This window comes from Ruditapes philippinarum, unplaced genomic scaffold (genome assembly GCF_026571515.1).
Source record: "Ruditapes philippinarum isolate M1 unplaced genomic scaffold, ASM2657151v2 ctg3898_1_1_1_1, whole genome shotgun sequence".
Taxonomy (NCBI): domain Eukaryota; kingdom Metazoa; phylum Mollusca; class Bivalvia; order Venerida; family Veneridae; genus Ruditapes; species Ruditapes philippinarum.
Window position 1 is genome coordinate 62,463 of NW_026861187.1, and position 17,712 is coordinate 80,174.

Consider the following 17,712-nt stretch of genomic DNA (forward strand, 5'->3'; position numbering starts at 1 on the left):
ACACGTCAACAATAGTACCGTCTGCGCATGTAATATGCGCACCGCATGTTTTGATGATATCATAACGTTGCTACCACTTTAGCAACAGTACCATCATACTTAAATTGTACATTATTAAATTTGTTACAGGAAATTAATTACTATGTAGAATAGAGAACACATATAGGCCTGAACAAACGGAATATGCGGAGGGCGGTGTCAGGTGAAAATCTGACACTTAAACCAAAGGTCCCCTCAGAGAAACATGATGTGTTGTTTTCTAAGGCCAGATACTTTCTAAACCAGAGACATATCAAACGGCCCTGGTTTAACCTGAATCCTTTCTTGGAGAAGACAGATGAAGATATAGACCTCGAGAATTTTCTACCAGGAGAAAGCAAATATATTCAACCACTCGAGTCTCTGGTTTTATGTGAGAGCGTTCATAGTGAGAAGCCTGTAGACACAAAGGAAATATCTCTTGGCAAGTTCTTTTCAAATTAATTAATTTAAGAAACTCAATTTGTATTACTTTATCAGATATATAAATATATCTTAATTAATTGACCAGTGATGGATATTATACACTATATTATAAACTGAGTGTGCATGAAAATGATTAAGCTGGTTGCTTTGCACTCATTGATAATTTATATATATATACATTTTATATCTAGTATTAAACGTTGTTTTTATTAATTTTGAATATAAAGGTTTTAATAAATAACTGTTGTGAAAGAATGGAAATTGACGGATCCCGGCGGTATTAACAAACCCTTTATATACATATATGTACATGAAGGGGAGGGGTTCCTGAAAACCTCACGAGCTAGCATGCGTAACATTTTATTTATTTTAAAGATAACAACAGACTATTTTATAAAGCTCATGTTATACGTTGCAAATTGATGTTTTAAACATTGGTAGACGGTCATTTATCAAATAATATTTGTTATTTTACTAAAAATGCAAATGTTCTAAATAATGCGCCCGGACTTTTATCGTGGAGGGCGAGGACTTTACCAATGGTTTAAACATTCGAAAGTCAAAGTCCCCGCTCTGCCGCGGAATTAGGGGGCGGGTTACAATTGAAAAGTGGAAAGTCTTTAGCCCGAATATGATTCTTTTATTCTGTGATTTCAGATGTCTTTTTCCCTTACCTTTTTTCCACTGCATGGGACAAGGGCTGTTCCCTCCGGATTCTAGAAGGTCAGCTCCTTGATGAGATTCTCCTCGGACTTTATCGTTTAGAAAATGAAGAGGAGGCGGTCCGACACACCACACATGCTCTTGCTAAGAACCGACGCCCAAGATCCGGGTGTTACAAACTGCATGATGAAAGGGTATGTATGTTGTCTGTAGTTATACATGTAGTTGGCAATATGTATATGAAATTGATAACAATTACGATATATACAAAAAATAAACGAAAGTGAGGGCTGTTTTGCATATGCTGAACACTTTTTGGTACTTTTCGTTGATTGTAAGTGCCGATTGCAATATGCACATTACTTTATTTGTTTACCTCACATTATTTTACTTTTAAATACATTTCCAAAATATTTGATGAAAACTAACATGAATCTGGAGGCGTATACATAAATTAAATACAATAAAAATGAATATAGAATCTGACAGACAAGTATTTGTTTTGGTTAATTTGATGGACATTCAATAATTGTAATTGAAAATTTGTAAAGTACTATTTGGCTAATGCTTGTTTTTATACGCCCATTAAAAAATGCTTTAATATTTATCTGTTTTATTTTTTTTATTCTTTGTTGCAGTTATAAAACAGTTTCTTCTATTGCTCATTTGCAATTGGTGATTTAGTATTTGGTATGGAAGTCAAAGTGACATTAAATTCATTTTTTGTTACATGTTGCATGAGCATCATTAGTTATGTATCTCAAAAGATTGACCATCAAAATTATTATTTACCAAAAAAAATAATAAAATACAAATGTTGAGGAAATAATCACGCAAATTTGCATAAAGATAAAGACTGTCGCATCTTTTTATCAGCTAGTTAAACTTAAGAGATATGTTCTGAAATATATCTTTAAAGTTTTCCGTAAGTCACGCGGGTAATTGTTTTTTCTGAAGTAGAATACAAAATTAAAAACAATTATTACAAAATGTTTTTGTTGTTGTTGTTTTTTTACTTTACTTTTACCTGTGCTCTCACCTCGACATAGAGTCACTTTAAATTTAAAATACTGCTTTCTATACATTTTGCAACCTTTACGACACATCATTAACATTATATATTATTTAAACATGATTAAACTTTTGACCTTTCTAAATGATTGTTGAGACATAATTACATTGTGTAGGACCGAAAGTAACTTAGTATATAGTGTAGTCTGACGAGGTTGTCTAACTTTATATTTTCATATCTTCATATCTTTCATGATTCATATATTGATATAATGGACAGTCTGGTCAAGTTCGCTTAATAAATTCAACAGGCTAAGGATAAAAACCCTAACAAAACAGTTTAATTAATTGAAAGTAAATTGCAACGAAAAAACTTTTTTGAAGCATATAATTCAACAAGTATACAATCCAAAAAGCAGATTTGATAAATATCTGTAACCAAATTAATAAACTCGGGATTTCTACTAAAACGCTATGTTGTTGATGTGCACAAAGAACAAAATGGTTGACAAGGACCCCAACAAACTATCGTAGAAATATGGACAATGTTAAATTGTTATTGTATAAACAATCCCTTTTGATGAAAGTAAATATGCCACTATTCACTTTGCATTTTTCTTCTACAGTATGCGGGCAATATAGAAGAAACGCTGTTAATTGAATTTGCACATTTTGGACGCTTGATAAAGGAAACACCGAATAAGAAGACACTGGATGCATTTGAATACCTGAAAACTGATCTAAACACAGAGGAAAACACATCTGACACACAAACGCTTCCAAGACTCTTAGAAAAGACCGAAGAACCAGCCAACTGCCAGGGAAAAGGTATGTTTTAGCTCATCTATAACACAAATATTGTTGTTGCTTTAAACGATAATTTCTCCTAAACAACTGAAACATTACACGTATGGTACCTTGGTACGATAGTCTTGTGCAAAAACTTAGCGGCAAAAATCTTTACAGTCTACTGATATTTCAATCAATAAAATAAAATAAATAAATAACAGAGCTATATTCATTTCGGTCCATTGAACAATTAAGATGGCTGCCAGATGTAAATATCCATGTGGTCATTGCAAAATTTGATCAATTTTACAAGGATTATCCTTTGTTGGCCCTATACAAAAAATAATTGATATCGTTTTGTCCTTCTTAATAAGATAACCACCACTGCTGATATTGAAATAAGCCACGTCACGACAAAACCAACATAATGGGTTTGCGCAGGCTGGTCTGGATCCATGCTGTGCGCAAACCCATTATGTTGGTTTTGTCGTGACGTGGCTCAAATAAGCTTCAAACAAATTCGATTTATTTTGAGATGAGTTAAACCATAAAATCCCTGTCTTCATTCTCAGAAGATCTACCTTGAGCTCTTTGGTTCCTCTTGTTTTTATATGGCTGTAATTACCAGATTTTGTAAATCTACATATATTAGAGGTATTTTCCACAAGGATGATTGCAAGGCTGTATTAATGATAAATCATACATAATAAATATCAAGTGTTAGCTATTAAGCATTCGTAAGTTTTGAACTACCACTTGCCCCACTTATGACATGTAAAATTTTCATACATGTATTGATATTGATGTCTTTAAAAAATACCGGCTTTTATAAATCATAAAACATTTTTATGAATCACTATTTCAGGAATTGACATAAACCAAAAGAGGGAAAATACAACACGTTTAGTTCCACCTAACGAGTCGCATAAAACCAAAACGGGCATCTGTAAGTCTATGATAAACAAACATGTGAAAGCGATGAGTTTCTTGAAAGCAATGGCTCCTAATAATAAGCATCAACCATACCAAGTCCTGCCTCCAATTCAACAAAGCAAACATTATTCTCACAAGTCAGTTGATCCCCAGCCTTTTCGTCTTCAAAATTCTATACCCGGTACATCGCCGTCGTCTGAAAGCAGACAACACTCTGTCATAGACAGGTCATACTTTCCATCAAACAGACGACATCCTCTTGCGGTACCCAAATCTGTATCGGAAAGAGCACAATTGACCTCTAAGTATTTGGATCAGAAGAGGCAAGGAAAGGCGAATTCGAATAGCTTTGACAATCAGGACTTCAAATGTAAAATATATTCCATCAACTTTGATGACGATTGTATATCAGAAAAAAGTGGTGTAATAGAAGAAGAGAACCAGCAAAAAGAAACAAAGGATGAATTCTTCGGTGAAGAGTTTTATCTTTCGGACCATAAAGGAGAATGCAATAAGTATATTAAAAGTGCCAAACTGATTCTTGAGAAAAAGAAGATGGAACTGCAAGCCCGGCGCAAAGAAGCTGAATGTCGTAAAAAGATAGAAGCAAAAGGTAGGAATGTTCTCAAGCTCCCTGAACTACCAAAAATAGATATGGAAAATCTAGAGCCATACAGAATGTTCAATGAAACGATAAAAATGCCTGATGAAGTACCTACACTTGAAGAATTTGTTCAAATTCTTAAATGTGACGAATACTACGATCCAAGATACAGAAATAAAGGCCGTCAAAAGAGTAAGAAAATTGCTGACAGGTACTACATGGCTAAGGAGATGTACAGGCCATCCAAGGTGTGTAACACTGACGAATTAAGAAAAACTAATGCAAGTCGCCGTGGTTCACGCAAATCAGTTTGTTCAATGTCAAGTAAAATGAAAGATTTGAATGAGGATAAGAGCAAAGGACGCCCTGTTCGCTTACCAGCTTTGCGTGACTCGTGTCGATCTACAGACAACTCTCTTAAACTACCTGATATAAAGGAATCACGCTCTATAAAAAGTATGAATAAACGTGGACTAGAAGTTTTGGGAGTTACAGGCTCTGAACCATGCAAAAATCACTTCATAAACTGTAGGAGACAAACAAAAGCTTTCGTTGCTGGTCATTCTCATGCATCGATAAATGGTAAACTATTTCCAAAGATGATACAGATTGTGTCCGATGGCGACATGGAATCTTTAGATACAGACTCAAATGAGTCATTGAGTGCAGAAAGTTTAGAGGAGGAAAATTTTGATACTAATAAACTTAACATGAAATACAGCATTGAACGCATTAGAAAGAAACGACGCGGTAAAGCGAAAAAGAAAGCGGGAATCATCGGAGCTCTTGCTAAATATTATAACATGCAGAATATGTGTTATTCGTTGAAAAAAAGTCCTGACAATAAAGAAAGTAATAAGGGGATAACGAAGATGAAAACGTTTGGCAGGAATAATCAACAAGGTAAACTTTTGGTGTTCTTAATTTGTATAGGTCATGATAATTTAATGTGCGTTTGCAGCAAAAAAGTCTTTGCCCATTTCAACAAACCACATTTTTGTCTTAATCATACTAAAAAGTGTTATTTGAAATAGAGTGATAAAAATAATATAAAAAAACTAATAAAATACGATAACAAGTTATCGTTTAAACTTTATACATATATGGTAAATCGTCAAACCGCAACTTTTAAATGGACCTCGTACGTTAAGAGAATACTTGATTTAGCTGGCCGTTCATACCTGTGGTTAAATCAATTTTATACAAATATACCGTTAAATACACGTGCATTGGTAAAACTCACGTTAATAGATCAGTACAAGCAACAATGGTACGGGAATTTGCAATCTTCTAATAAAGGCAAAATATATAATTCATTTAAATCCACATTAGAATTTGAATCATATTTTAACTTATTGCCGCATAGTGACGCATTAAATTTGTTTACATTTCGGTCTTCTAATCATAAATTTCCTGTTGAAACCGGCAGGTGGAACGGAACAGTATACAATGACAGAAAGTGCACACTTTGTGACCTAGACGATTTAGGCACCGAAAAACATTATTTATTAAGCTGCCCTTCCTTTATATATCAACGGTCAATTCTTACCAATAAGTTAAATTTAGCAGTTTCAAACACTGACAGTTGTTTTAATAGTTTGTTGAATATGAAATCACCTGACAAATTAAAGCATTTGTCTATTTTTTGTAAAACCTTAATGGCCAAATTTAAGTAATTATTAGAATATAGGCATAATCTTACATTACAGTTCACATATTTTTGTTTGTTTTTATACAGTATCTACCTATACGGATTATGTTCTACTTTCAAACTTTATTACGGTCTCCCCCAATGTATTACTTATACACCTTTGTCAAACTTAAATCTGTGTTTTATTATTATTTTCCTCATACTGTACTTATGTACCTGTGTCACAAGTCAGAGATGGCCAGAGTGGGTAGTTCTATCATCAAAATAACTATTTTACAAAAAAGACCTTTTACATTTATATACACATTTATTTATACAATAAAATTCAATACATTTACTAAAATTACATAATTTTATCAAATATTAAAGTACTTGTTTGATAGTTATGAAATTCTAAGTTCACTTAAGTAGTTAAAAGAATTTAAGTATTGTCACTGGAGAATATTCTTAGAAAAATATATCAAAACACATAAATTGTCTCTAATATCGTTGTTTCCACTTAACAATTTATTTTGCCGTCCAAAACACTATATAAAATGCCACACGAAGTTATCAACTGCTCCGACCTTAAAAAGGTCAATATTCACACTAATTTTGAAAGTCAATCACACCGACCATGTAAGGTCATAATAATAAATGTTACCTCCGACCTATAAAGGTCAATTATTGTAATAACAAAATGTCACCTCCGACCAACAAAGGTCAATGTAGAACAGCAAAATAAAAGGTTACGATTCTGCGTAGACGATACAATTAATGTTGATCCACTCTCAGCATAATACAAAATACTGTGTGGTATTCAGTTGCTGGTACTTCACGCTAATAAACCATAGCACCATGCATGCTTTTGACATTGACACGTCCTTCAACACCATGACCTATCAATGAAGACATTTTCTTACTAAATATTTTACACACATTAAATTTGAGTAGTAATACAAATGTATGAAAGAAAAGTATATGAAATAAACCCATATTTACAATTAAACTTATTCAACTTATTCAATATAACAACTTTACTTTTATCAAATAATTTTCCATGTACAAAGGAAATCAATGAAAACATTTACAATTTGCAAATAATTAAATATTTCACTTACCCTGATATCTAGGTAGACAGTCACTGTTAAATAAAGCTTGTCATTAGAATGGCTTTATAAAATGAACACCATTTTCATTAAATTTAAATAATGAATTCTGCCAAGCTCTAACATCATAATTCTTCATAAAACTGAGCAAAACTGACTGAGTGTAAACCTATATGAACTATAGATAACAGTACATTTTTAACACATTGGCCAACTAACTAATACAGGTAAGTGTTCACTCAGGTATGAAGAAAACTATTTACACTGGTCAGTATTGTAACTGTCTATCCCTAGAAACAGGTTTATAAGATATTATATTTAAAAATAGATAAAATATAATTGATTTTGTGACATATCCCCCTTGTTAAGCAGTGTTCACACTGTTCAAAACACAAAATCAAAAATACTTAACACAGTACGTATATACTTTCTAAAGACGTGACAAACAATCAGCACCCACATTATCTTTACCCCTTATAGCTACAATACGGAATCTGTATGGCTGTAACAGTAAAGCCCAACGCATTAATTTTGGTGTTGGTCACTTTACTACTCCTCAAATAAACTAACGGACGATGATCAGTTTCGAGCAGAAACTCTTTACCATAGAGATACTTTTGAAACTTTAAAACACCCCAGACAAGGGCCAAACATTCTTTCTCAATTGTTGCATAATTAAGTTCTGCTTTCTTAAGCTTCCTACTGGCATAGGCTAATGGTTTCTTAATACCATATTTCTTCCTGTAACAAAATTGCTCCTATACCAATATCACTACTGTCTGTCTGCAAAATAAACATAGCATCAAGATCAGGCAATTTTAAAATTGGAAATGAACATAGAGCCCTTTTCAAAGACTCAAACGCCTTTTGTTGTGACTCTCCCCATATGATTCTGTTCGGTTGCCCTTTTTTGGTGAGATCTGTAAGCGGAGAAGCAATTGTAGCAAAGTTAGGAACAAATCTCATATAAAAACCAACTAAACCCAAAAATGATCGAACCTGTTTCTTTGTAGTTGGTATCTTGGCATCTCTTATAGCTTCAAGCTTATCAGGTAACGGTTCCAAACAACCTTTCCCAATAATATGACCAAGACATTCTGTACTTTGATAACCAAAACAACACTTACTTGGTTTCACCGTCAAATTAGCTTGTCTTAATCTCTCTAACAAGTCTTTCAACACTTGTAAATGATGAGAAAAAGTCTCAGTGTACAGGAAAATGTCATCAATGAAATTTTCTACTTCTGATATTCCATCTAGAAGTTTGCGCATCAGCCTACTAAAACTTGCACTAGCACAAACTAATCCGAACGGCATAGTTCTAAACTGAAACAATCCAATTGGAGTACGGAAAGCTGTACAAGCCTTCGCAGAATCTGTGAGAGGTAATTGCCAATACCCTTTGGTTAAGTCAAGTCTGGAAATGTATTTTGATTTTGACAGCTTAACAAAGATTTCTTCTGGGTTCGGAATCGGCTCGCAATCAAATACAGTAACACGGTTTAGAGGACGAAAATCTATACAAAACCTATTTGTGTTATCACGTTTTTTAACAATCACAACATTACTACAATACTCACTTTCAGATGGTTCTATAACTCCTAACTGAAGCATTCGTTTCACCTCTTCAATGACAGTCTGCCTTGTAGCAAAAGGTACTGGGTATGCTTTGGCTCTTATTGGTTCATCAGTGGTCAATTTGATGTCATGCTTTGCTAGATTTGTAAAACCTGGTTTGTCAGACAAAACATCAGAATATTCTTTTAGAATTTCATTCAACTCATTTACCTGCTCAGGATTAAGGTTATGAGATATTTTACAATCTTTAAATGATTCAGTAGGCACCAACGATGGAGTATCTATTTCAAAATATCCATCTACATCAGGATCGATTTCTGAGTCACAGTTTTCATCTACAACTGCTACATTTACAGTAGCGACATCTTTAACACTGACACTAGAACGAACATAGTACTTCTTTAACATATTTGCATGGAAGATTTTTACTTTATCATGAACTTGCACTTTATAATCTAAAGTACCTACCTTCTCTACAATAGTATACGGACCTTTCCATTGCATCAATAATTTGTTGTTATCTGTTGGTAACAACACCAATACTTTTTCACCAGATTTCAAATTTTTCACCCTTGACCTTTTGTTATATATCTGTCTGTACCTATGAGATGAAACTGCCAAGTTTTTCTGTGCTAATTTACATGTTTCTTCTAGCCTTTGCTGAAGATCTAATACGTACTGATATGTAGTCTTTACCTCAGAATCAGGAATATCTTTTGTCCATAACTCTTTGAGAATAGTCATAGGACCACGGACTGATCTACCGTATATTAATTCAAACGGTGTGAAACCCAAACTCTCCTGAGGAGAATCCCGATATGCAAACAACAAGGGGTTAAGGTACTTATCCCAGTCCTTCGGACGTTCAGCACATAATCTTCTCAACATCATCTTGATTGTCCCGTTCATTTTCTCACACAATCCATTACAGATTGGGTGATATGGTGTTGTTGTCAACTGCCTGAAAGATAAAAGTCTACTTACTTCTTTCATCATGTCCGATGTAAACTGTGTTCCCATGTCAGAAAGAATCTCTTCTGGTACACCTATTCTGCAAAACATGTCTAACAAAGCTTCTGCAACACGCTCTGTTTCAATTGACGGCAATGCAGCAGCCTCTGCATATCTCGTGGCGTAATCAATCAAGGTTAAAATATATCTGTTACCTTTATCTGAACGTGGTTGTAAAGGGCCAACCAAATCTATTGCCACCCGTTTAAATGGGACATCTATTAAAGGCATTTGTCCAAGAGGAGCTCTGACAACTTTACCTTTTGATACTGTGCGCTGACATATATCGCATGACTGACAAAACCGTTTCACATCAGATGACACTCCAGGCCAGTAAAATTCAGACAAAACCTTTGCAAGAGTTCTTCTTGTTGCCAAATGGCCGGACAAAACTGATTCATGCGCCAACCTCATAACTGTATTACGGAACTTTTCAGGCACAACTAATTGATTAAACACCTTACCTTTTTCCACACTTGGTGACTGAAACTTTCTAAATATTAATGACCCTTTCATGTAAAAGTATGTGTTACCATTTTGTTTCCCTTCTAAAATGAGCCGCTTTATCTTAGCTAAAGAAGAATCAATTTGCTGCTCTCTTTGTATATCATCAGGACTCACACTATCCTTTACAACATCAGGAACTAACATCTTCCGATACTCAACATTACCCTTTTCACGTGATTGCTTTCTTGTCTGAACAGCACTTACTTGAAGTTTCCAATTTGGGTCTGGAGATTCAGGATTTCGAGCACTTGAAATATTACCAATTATCAAGTCATAAATTGGATTTTCCATACACCACGCTTCTACTTCACCTGAAAAATATGGCGTGTCTATATATATACATGCAATCGGCACCTCTATCTTTGTACCATCAGCTAAAACACAAACCTGTTTCCTATCAGTAATTTGGTTTTTCTGGATGCAACTCCTTCGTACGACAACACCACTACAGCCAGTATCTCTTAAAACAGTCACAATTTCATTACCTATGATTCCATGAGAAGTTGGCATTGAAATAGGCGATGTTGATACATCACAAGCTGAACTTAATGTTGTGCTAGATCCTGGTGAAGTATAAGAAACACTATCAGTAAACGGCATAAAAGCATTACAAACCTTAACATCCTTACAATCTGGTGTAGGTGATCTTGATCTTGACTTACTTTGTTCTACTTTCTCATCGAAATGTACACTGCTTTTGTGTCTGTCTGATACCTTCATGTCTACCTCTTGAGATACTTTATCAGTCTCATACTTAATCTGAGCCATCTTCACTTCATACTCTTGTCTTTCACGCTCTACCTGTTGTTCCCTTTGAACGATATCACGTTTCTCTTTCCTTTCCTCTCGCTGTCTGTCTTGTTGATCCTTCACAAATGCTCTAAGCTCCTCCCCATCATACCCCATCTGTCGACCTAATTCTGTTATTGCTTTTAAAGATTCCATGATTATAAAAACACTATAACATATATACAATATATACATTGACTAATTGTCAATAAGAAATAAGATATCCCTTTGCTAATGTTTCGCTCATTGAAAATATATCATAAAATACCATTTCATAGATTTGTACAGCCACACAGAAACCACAAGTATTTATAACATGTATATACCTGTTCCACTTATCAACACAATTTAAATCTAGGTGAAGTGTAAAACCAATTTTCAAAACTAGATGAACCTGGCAGAATTCTAACCTCCTACCTTTATTAGTACCTGTACTTACTACACACAGAACAGTGACTGAACTCTAGACATCAGGGTCCGACTGTAAAATAACACAACTCCAATCACTTCCTTTGTTCATAGATTACAACCAATACCTGAAAAGAATGACCATAATTTCTAAAATAAAACACAATATTTTTTTTTTATTAATAGTTACTTTCATGGAGAACTACTTATCCCACTTCTGACACCAAATGTCACAAGTCAGAGATGACCAGAGTGGGTAGAACTAACATCAAAATAACTATTTTACAAAAAAGACCTTTTACATTTACATACACATTTATTTATACAATTGAATTCAGTACATTTACAAAAATTATATAATTTTATCAAATATTAAAGTACTTGTTTGATAGTTATGAAATCCTAAGTTCACTTAAATAGTTAAAAGAATTTTAGTATTGTCACTGGAGAATATTCTTAGAAGAATATATCAAAAACACATAAATTGTCTCTAATATCGTTGTTTCCACTTAACAGTTTATTTTGCCGTCCAAAATAATATATAAAATGCCACACGAAGTTATCAACTGCTCCGACCTTAAAAAGGTCAATATTCACACTAACTTTGAAAGTCAATCACACCGACCATGTAAGGTCATAATAATAAATGTTACCTCCGACCTATAAAGGTCAATTATTGTAATAACAAAATGTCACCTCCGACCAACAAAGGTCAATGTAGAACAGCAAAATAAAAGGTTACGATTCTGCGTAGACGATACAATTAATGTTGATCCACTCTCAGCATAATACAAAATACTGTGTGGTATTCAGTTGCTGGTACTTCACGCTAATAAACCATAGCACCATGCATGCTTTTGACATTGATACGTCCTTCAACACCATGACCTATCAATTAAGACATTTTCTTACTAAATATTTTACACACATTAAATTTGAGTAGTAATACAAATGTATGAAAGAAAAGTATATGAAAATAAACCCATATTTACAATTAAACTTATTCAACTTATTCAATATAACAACTTTACTTTTATCAAATAATTTTCCATGTACAAAGGAAATCAATGAAAAACATTTACAATTTGCAAATAATTAAATATTTCACTTACCCTGATATCTAGGTAGACAGTCACTGTTAAATAAAGCTTGTCATTAAAATGGCTTTATAAAATGAACACCATTTTCATTAAATTTAAATAATGAATTCTGCCAAGCTCTAACATCATAATTCTTCATAAAACTGAGCAAAACTGACTGAGTGTAAACCTATATGAACTATAGATAACAGTACATTTTTAACACATTGGCCAACTAACTAATACAGGTAAGTGTTCACTCAGGTATGAAGAAAACTATTTACACTGGTCAGTATTGTAACTGTCTATCCCTAGAAACAGGTTTATAAGATATTATATTTAAAAATAGATAAAATATAATTGATTTTGTGACAACCTGAGAGAATAAAGAGTATGTTCTGTTCTGTTCTGTTCTGATATTAAAACTAATCAGAACAGAACATGCCTTTATTTGGCTGAAAATATTATAGATAAGTTTGTGTTCCATGCCTTTGAAGAAAGAAAAAGTTATTATGTATTAGAGCATGAATAAATATGATTAACACCACTAGATATAGTAACAAGATTTTGTTTAAACATAATGATATAATGTACTATTCCATTGTATGTAATTGTATTGCTATGTATATGTTGTTTTGGGCTAGAGGCCTTGAATCAATAAACTCTTTGTCATTGTCATTACTCAAAACTGTTTACAAAGTAATGAGTATACAGAGCAATAATACATAAAACAATTTAATTTCACATTCATGAATGGTATTTTCATTTACGTCATATAACAACAAAGAACAAGATTGAGGGAAAAGTAATAGAAGAAACTTTAGAATAAAAACCAAAGAAGCGCAGTGATTTGTATTGTGTGAAGTTTATTGGATTAATTTGTATTTTTTAGTGAAACAAGACGAAGAGGAAGAGATGGTTATCGGAGAGCTAAAAAAGTTTAAGTTTTTGAATGTCCGAAACAAAAAGAAATTAAACTTGGAAAAAATACCGCGTGGGGAGTTCACATCAACAAATCTTGAAAACTTTCATCAGCAACTTAAAGAAGCATTAGACATGTTTGTTGTCAGGCGGGAAATAGTTGTTTCTGACATAAACACTTTTTATACTGCAACTACGACTGTTACTTTTACAAAAATATCATGCTTCCAGTTCGAGCAAAAGAGAAGAGAAGAGTTACAACCATGCTGATCAAAGCAGCCTTGTATCCACATCGTTGCAAAATAATAAAATATATAAGCTTTAACTTTGTCTTTTTTTATTTGTAGCTTTTGTTTTCTGGTTATACGTATATACCTATATTGTAACAATTTTTGAATTCATATAACCATACATTTAAACATTTTCTGGGTTCATAGAACCACACGTTTTAACTATTTTCTAAGATCACGTGTGATAAAAAGATTCAAAATATCACGTGTGATAAAAAGATTCAAAATATCAGTTTATCGATTATATTACATGTTTCGCTTTATTAAGCTTCTACAGCACTACATGTAAAGAAGAATATAAAGGATTATTTTCTGTGTGACATACGTTTGTAGATTATATTAATTATGACCATTCTGTGATCTCATATAAACATTAAATGAATTGGCATTTTCTTAGGTTATATCAGCTGAGTTCATTTAAACAGATTGAGTTCATATAATTATAACAATTTTCTGAGAACATAATAACCGTCATAAAGACCATCTTTTGATATCACATATACATACATACATTAATTACTTTATATAGCTATTTCCTGTGATCATATACACAGACAGTATGATAATTTAAGCTCATATAAATGAAGAACAGCATGCATAAAATTTGTTTTGTGATAGAACTTTATTTAGAAATCGTTTATTAAGCCTGCATGACTGTCAGAGCTGTCATCGTAACTAGTACAGTGCTGTACTTATGTATTGTTTTGTGACGCCATATGTTTATTTCATGCTTTCCAGTGTTTTATTGTAATATATCAGATGATTATATTCTGATAAACCACTAGTGAAATTTATAAAATATAATTTTCACTGTAGCCGGACTATATCTGAATGCGGATGAAAAGAAAATCATAACTAAATGGAATAACAGGCAAAAATAAATGCCGTCGTACGTAAATTTTGCTTCTTTAGGAAAAGTAAGTCGAACTCACCATAAATCATGTTAAAAATGTAACAAAATTAGAGAAATTTAACAGAACTGTATTTCAAAATTGATGATGTGACGTCATGGTATGATGACGTCACAAAGGAGAATGCGTGACGTTACGCGGCAAAATCAGTAAAAAAAACTTAAAATCACTTAAAAAGCATGAAATAAACAGAAAATTTATTTGTTTTACATATAAGATTGAAATATATTTCATTCGTGAACACCAGCTATTATATTTTCACTCGTGGCTACGCCACTCGTGAAAATATTGCATCTGGTGTTCACTCAGTGAAATTATATTTTAATCTTACATGCAAAACAAACAAATATCCTCTATATATTTGTTTATTTATTCATCTATTTATTCATTTATTCTGTACTTATAAATGACATATTGAGACATATTGTTGAAATAAAATGCATATTTTCATTTTCCATATTTTCACGGTAAAAGTTTTATTTTTCACTGCAGTGAAACATATTTTACGTATTTTCGCTGGTATCTTGCTGGACTAGTACTATGCACAAAATTAAGCTGGGGTTCTTTCGAGGTCGATAGAAAAGAAAGAAAAAAAGTATATAATAAACAGAAAATTTAGGCTACCATCACTCATGAACTGCATGTACATCTATGTACATTATACTGCTCATGCAGGTTTCTAGTGGGTGTCAGATGTTGATGGTCGACCCTCACAAGATTGTGTTGGATTTTGAAAAGTAAAGTAACAGAGCTGATTTTGCGCCTAGAGCTGCTCTAGAGTTTGCCAATTAAGTTCACTTAATATTTTAGGCAGCTGGCCTTTGAACTTGTTCTATTTTGTAAATCAAACAGTTTCAAACCAGAATGCATTTATTTAATACCACTCGATAATTATGAATCCCGTATTTATAGCGAGCTCGACGAGCTGGCCCGAAGGGCCTGCTCGCAAAGCGAGCTTTACGGTAACGCGAGTACCTGCTGAGTGATGGTTTTGAAAACTTTCGTCCGAAGTAACGAATTGGACACATCGCAACTTTTCGAATTTAAAGATAACGATAAAAACTGAGGAATTCTGACTGAAAACGGATGTGTAGACTGGTCCCCCGCGTACGTCTATATGATTGGAGAGGGAACCGGAACAACGGAAACTGTGTATAAAATATCGAATGACCGTTTTAAAACGGAAAATGTAAAATGAAATTTGAAGGCGCCATTTTGTTTGAAAAATCTGATAAATAAAAACAATTTTTTGTCGAATTTTGTTGTGAAAACTATCTAGAATAAAAGAAAATGGTCTAACTAAGAAAATGAATCCGAACACCAATATCTTTTATTCAGTCGTTAACGCTGTACAGACGTTTAAAGTATTGTTTACGTGACGTCACAATGTAGCGCCAAACAGCACGTGCAAAACAATCAAATCAAGTACGCTATTTTAATGTCGCAAACGTTTTAAGTTTTACATTTATTTCACTTTTAATAGCGAGCTCGACGAGCTGGCCCGAAGGGCCTGCTCGCAAAGCGAGCTTTACGGTAACGCGAGTACCTGCTAAGTGATGGTTTTGAAAACTTTCGTCCAAAGTACCGAATTGGACACATCGCAACCTTTCGAATTTAAAGATAACGATAAAAACTGAGGAATTCTGACTGAAAACGGATGTCTAGACTGGTCACCCGCGCACGTCTATGGGAACCATAATTGGACAGGGAACCAGAATAACGGAAGCTGTAATGATAAAATGAAAATCGAAGGCGCCATTTTGTTTGAAATCTGATAAATAAAAAACAATTTTTTGTCGAATTTTGTTGTGAAAACTATCTAGAATGAAAGAAAATGGTCTAACTAAGAAAATGAATCCGAACACCAATATCTTTTATTCAGTCGTTAACGCTGTACAGACGTTTAAAGTATTGTTTACGTGACGTCACAATGTAGCGCCAAACAGCACGTGCAAAACAAACAAATCAAGTATGGCTATTTTAATGTCGCAAACGTTTTAAGTTTTACATTTATTTCACTTTAAATAATGTTTATTTCGTTTGAAAAAATATAGAGTGAAATAAAATAAACAAAGTTTTATCAACGTTTTCAAAACTCGTTATTCATTTCACGACAGGGGCGGAGCCATATTTAACAGTACGTGTGACGTCACACGCACTCGTCACTGCATTTGAAATAAAATTGAGCGATTATTTCATACTATATCACGTAAAAAGTACATCGAGCTCGCTTTGAGGCTTTGCCTTTTTCATATTACGGGGAAGTCAAAGACCGGGCCCGCGAAGCGGGTCCGGGCTTTGGCTTGCCCGGCTATAGACTACACGTGTATATTTAAAAGAAAATCACATAAAAAACAATTAAAAAATATATAAAATTCTATACCTATCAAAGAAATTTTCAGTGTCAGTTCTAGTCGGGCGCTGCCATTTACAATGTAACTCAATGATAAATGGCAGGGTATTCCGATAACGGAACAAATCTCCACTTTTCGGATAAATGTTAATCGCCGCGTGTTCCGAATGAAAACGGAAGCGGTACATGTAATACCGAATGACACCTTTAAAACGGAAAGAATGAAAGGAATTTTTAACGACTTCCCCGTCCATAGGCTTTGCCTAATTTCATATTATAAAATCTTGAATGTCCTCTACGTATTGTATTTGAGATAAACATCTGTATATGTTTATCAACAACATAATATTTGTTGTACAAGGTACAGAATATATTCTAATCTTTATTTCAATCAAACAAGCATTGCCAACATGGCAGCGCCCATGAAAAAGACAGAATCTGAAAAATTTGCTATTGAATTTGTAAACGAGAAGTTTAAGGATGACTTAAAAACATTGAAATCGGTTAAGGAATTGTATATGCAATATAAAGATCAGCAAAAATCACTTGAAAGCCAGGTAACCATTTCATTTTTAAGCAACATTTTTCGGACAAGACCACTTTTCGTATATAATTGACATCTCGGTGCATAAAGATTTCATTTAAGTTGTCAACAGTCTCT

General features: G+C 33.4%; 2 protein-coding genes and 1 pseudogene across 3 annotated transcripts; 2 read left to right on the forward strand and 1 right to left on the reverse strand.

Annotated features, from left to right (window-relative positions):
• The first annotated feature begins 58 nt into the window (after window positions 1–58).
• Window positions 59–13,822, forward strand: LOC132714769 (uncharacterized). The gene is made up of 5 exons (XM_060697688.1): window positions 59–463; window positions 1,123–1,322; window positions 2,766–2,967; window positions 3,794–5,368; window positions 13,469–13,822. Exons 1-5 carry the CDS (start codon window positions 184–186, stop codon window positions 13,765–13,767), a joined length of 2,556 nt encoding a protein of 851 aa, XP_060553671.1. The 5' UTR covers window positions 59–183; the 3' UTR covers window positions 13,768–13,822.
• Window positions 6,404–12,957, reverse strand: LOC132714768 (uncharacterized). Of its 2 annotated transcripts, XM_060697685.1 has the most exons (3): window positions 12,610–12,957; window positions 7,217–12,385; window positions 6,404–6,994 (listed from the first exon to the last, which is right to left on the reverse strand). In XM_060697685.1, exon 2 carries the CDS (start codon window positions 11,282–11,284, stop codon window positions 7,928–7,930), a length of 3,357 nt encoding a protein of 1,118 aa, XP_060553668.1. In that variant the 5' UTR covers window positions 11,285–12,385; window positions 12,610–12,957; the 3' UTR covers window positions 6,404–6,994; window positions 7,217–7,927. The 2 variants fall into 2 exon arrangements, with proteins under 2 accessions (XP_060553668.1, XP_060553669.1); XM_060697686.1 differs by having other exon boundaries at window positions 7,217–12,957.
• Window positions 13,823–17,423: 3,601 nt separating the features above from the next.
• The window catches only part of LOC132714772 (RAD50-interacting protein 1-like), a 35,134-nt pseudogene continuing 34,845 nt past the window's right edge, over window positions 17,424–17,712 (forward strand).

What these genes read in the sequence shown, in the direction of transcription:
- LOC132714768 (XM_060697685.1), bottom strand. Translation starts at nt 11,284, where the DNA reads ATGTATATATTGTATATATGTTATAGTGTTTTTATAATCATGGAATCT.
- LOC132714769 (XM_060697688.1), top strand. Translation starts at nt 184, where the DNA reads ATGCGGAGGGCGGTGTCAGGTGAAAATCTGACACTTAAACCAAAGGTC. An exon ending in ACAAACTGCATGATGAAAGG is followed by an intron (nt 1,323 to 2,765) that starts GTATGTATGTTG and finishes TTTCTTCTACAG; the next exon opens with TATGCGGGCAATATAGAAGA. An exon ending in TGGCAGGAATAATCAACAAG is followed by an intron (nt 5,369 to 13,468) that starts GTAAACTTTTGG and finishes TGTATTTTTTAG; the next exon opens with TGAAACAAGACGAAGAGGAA.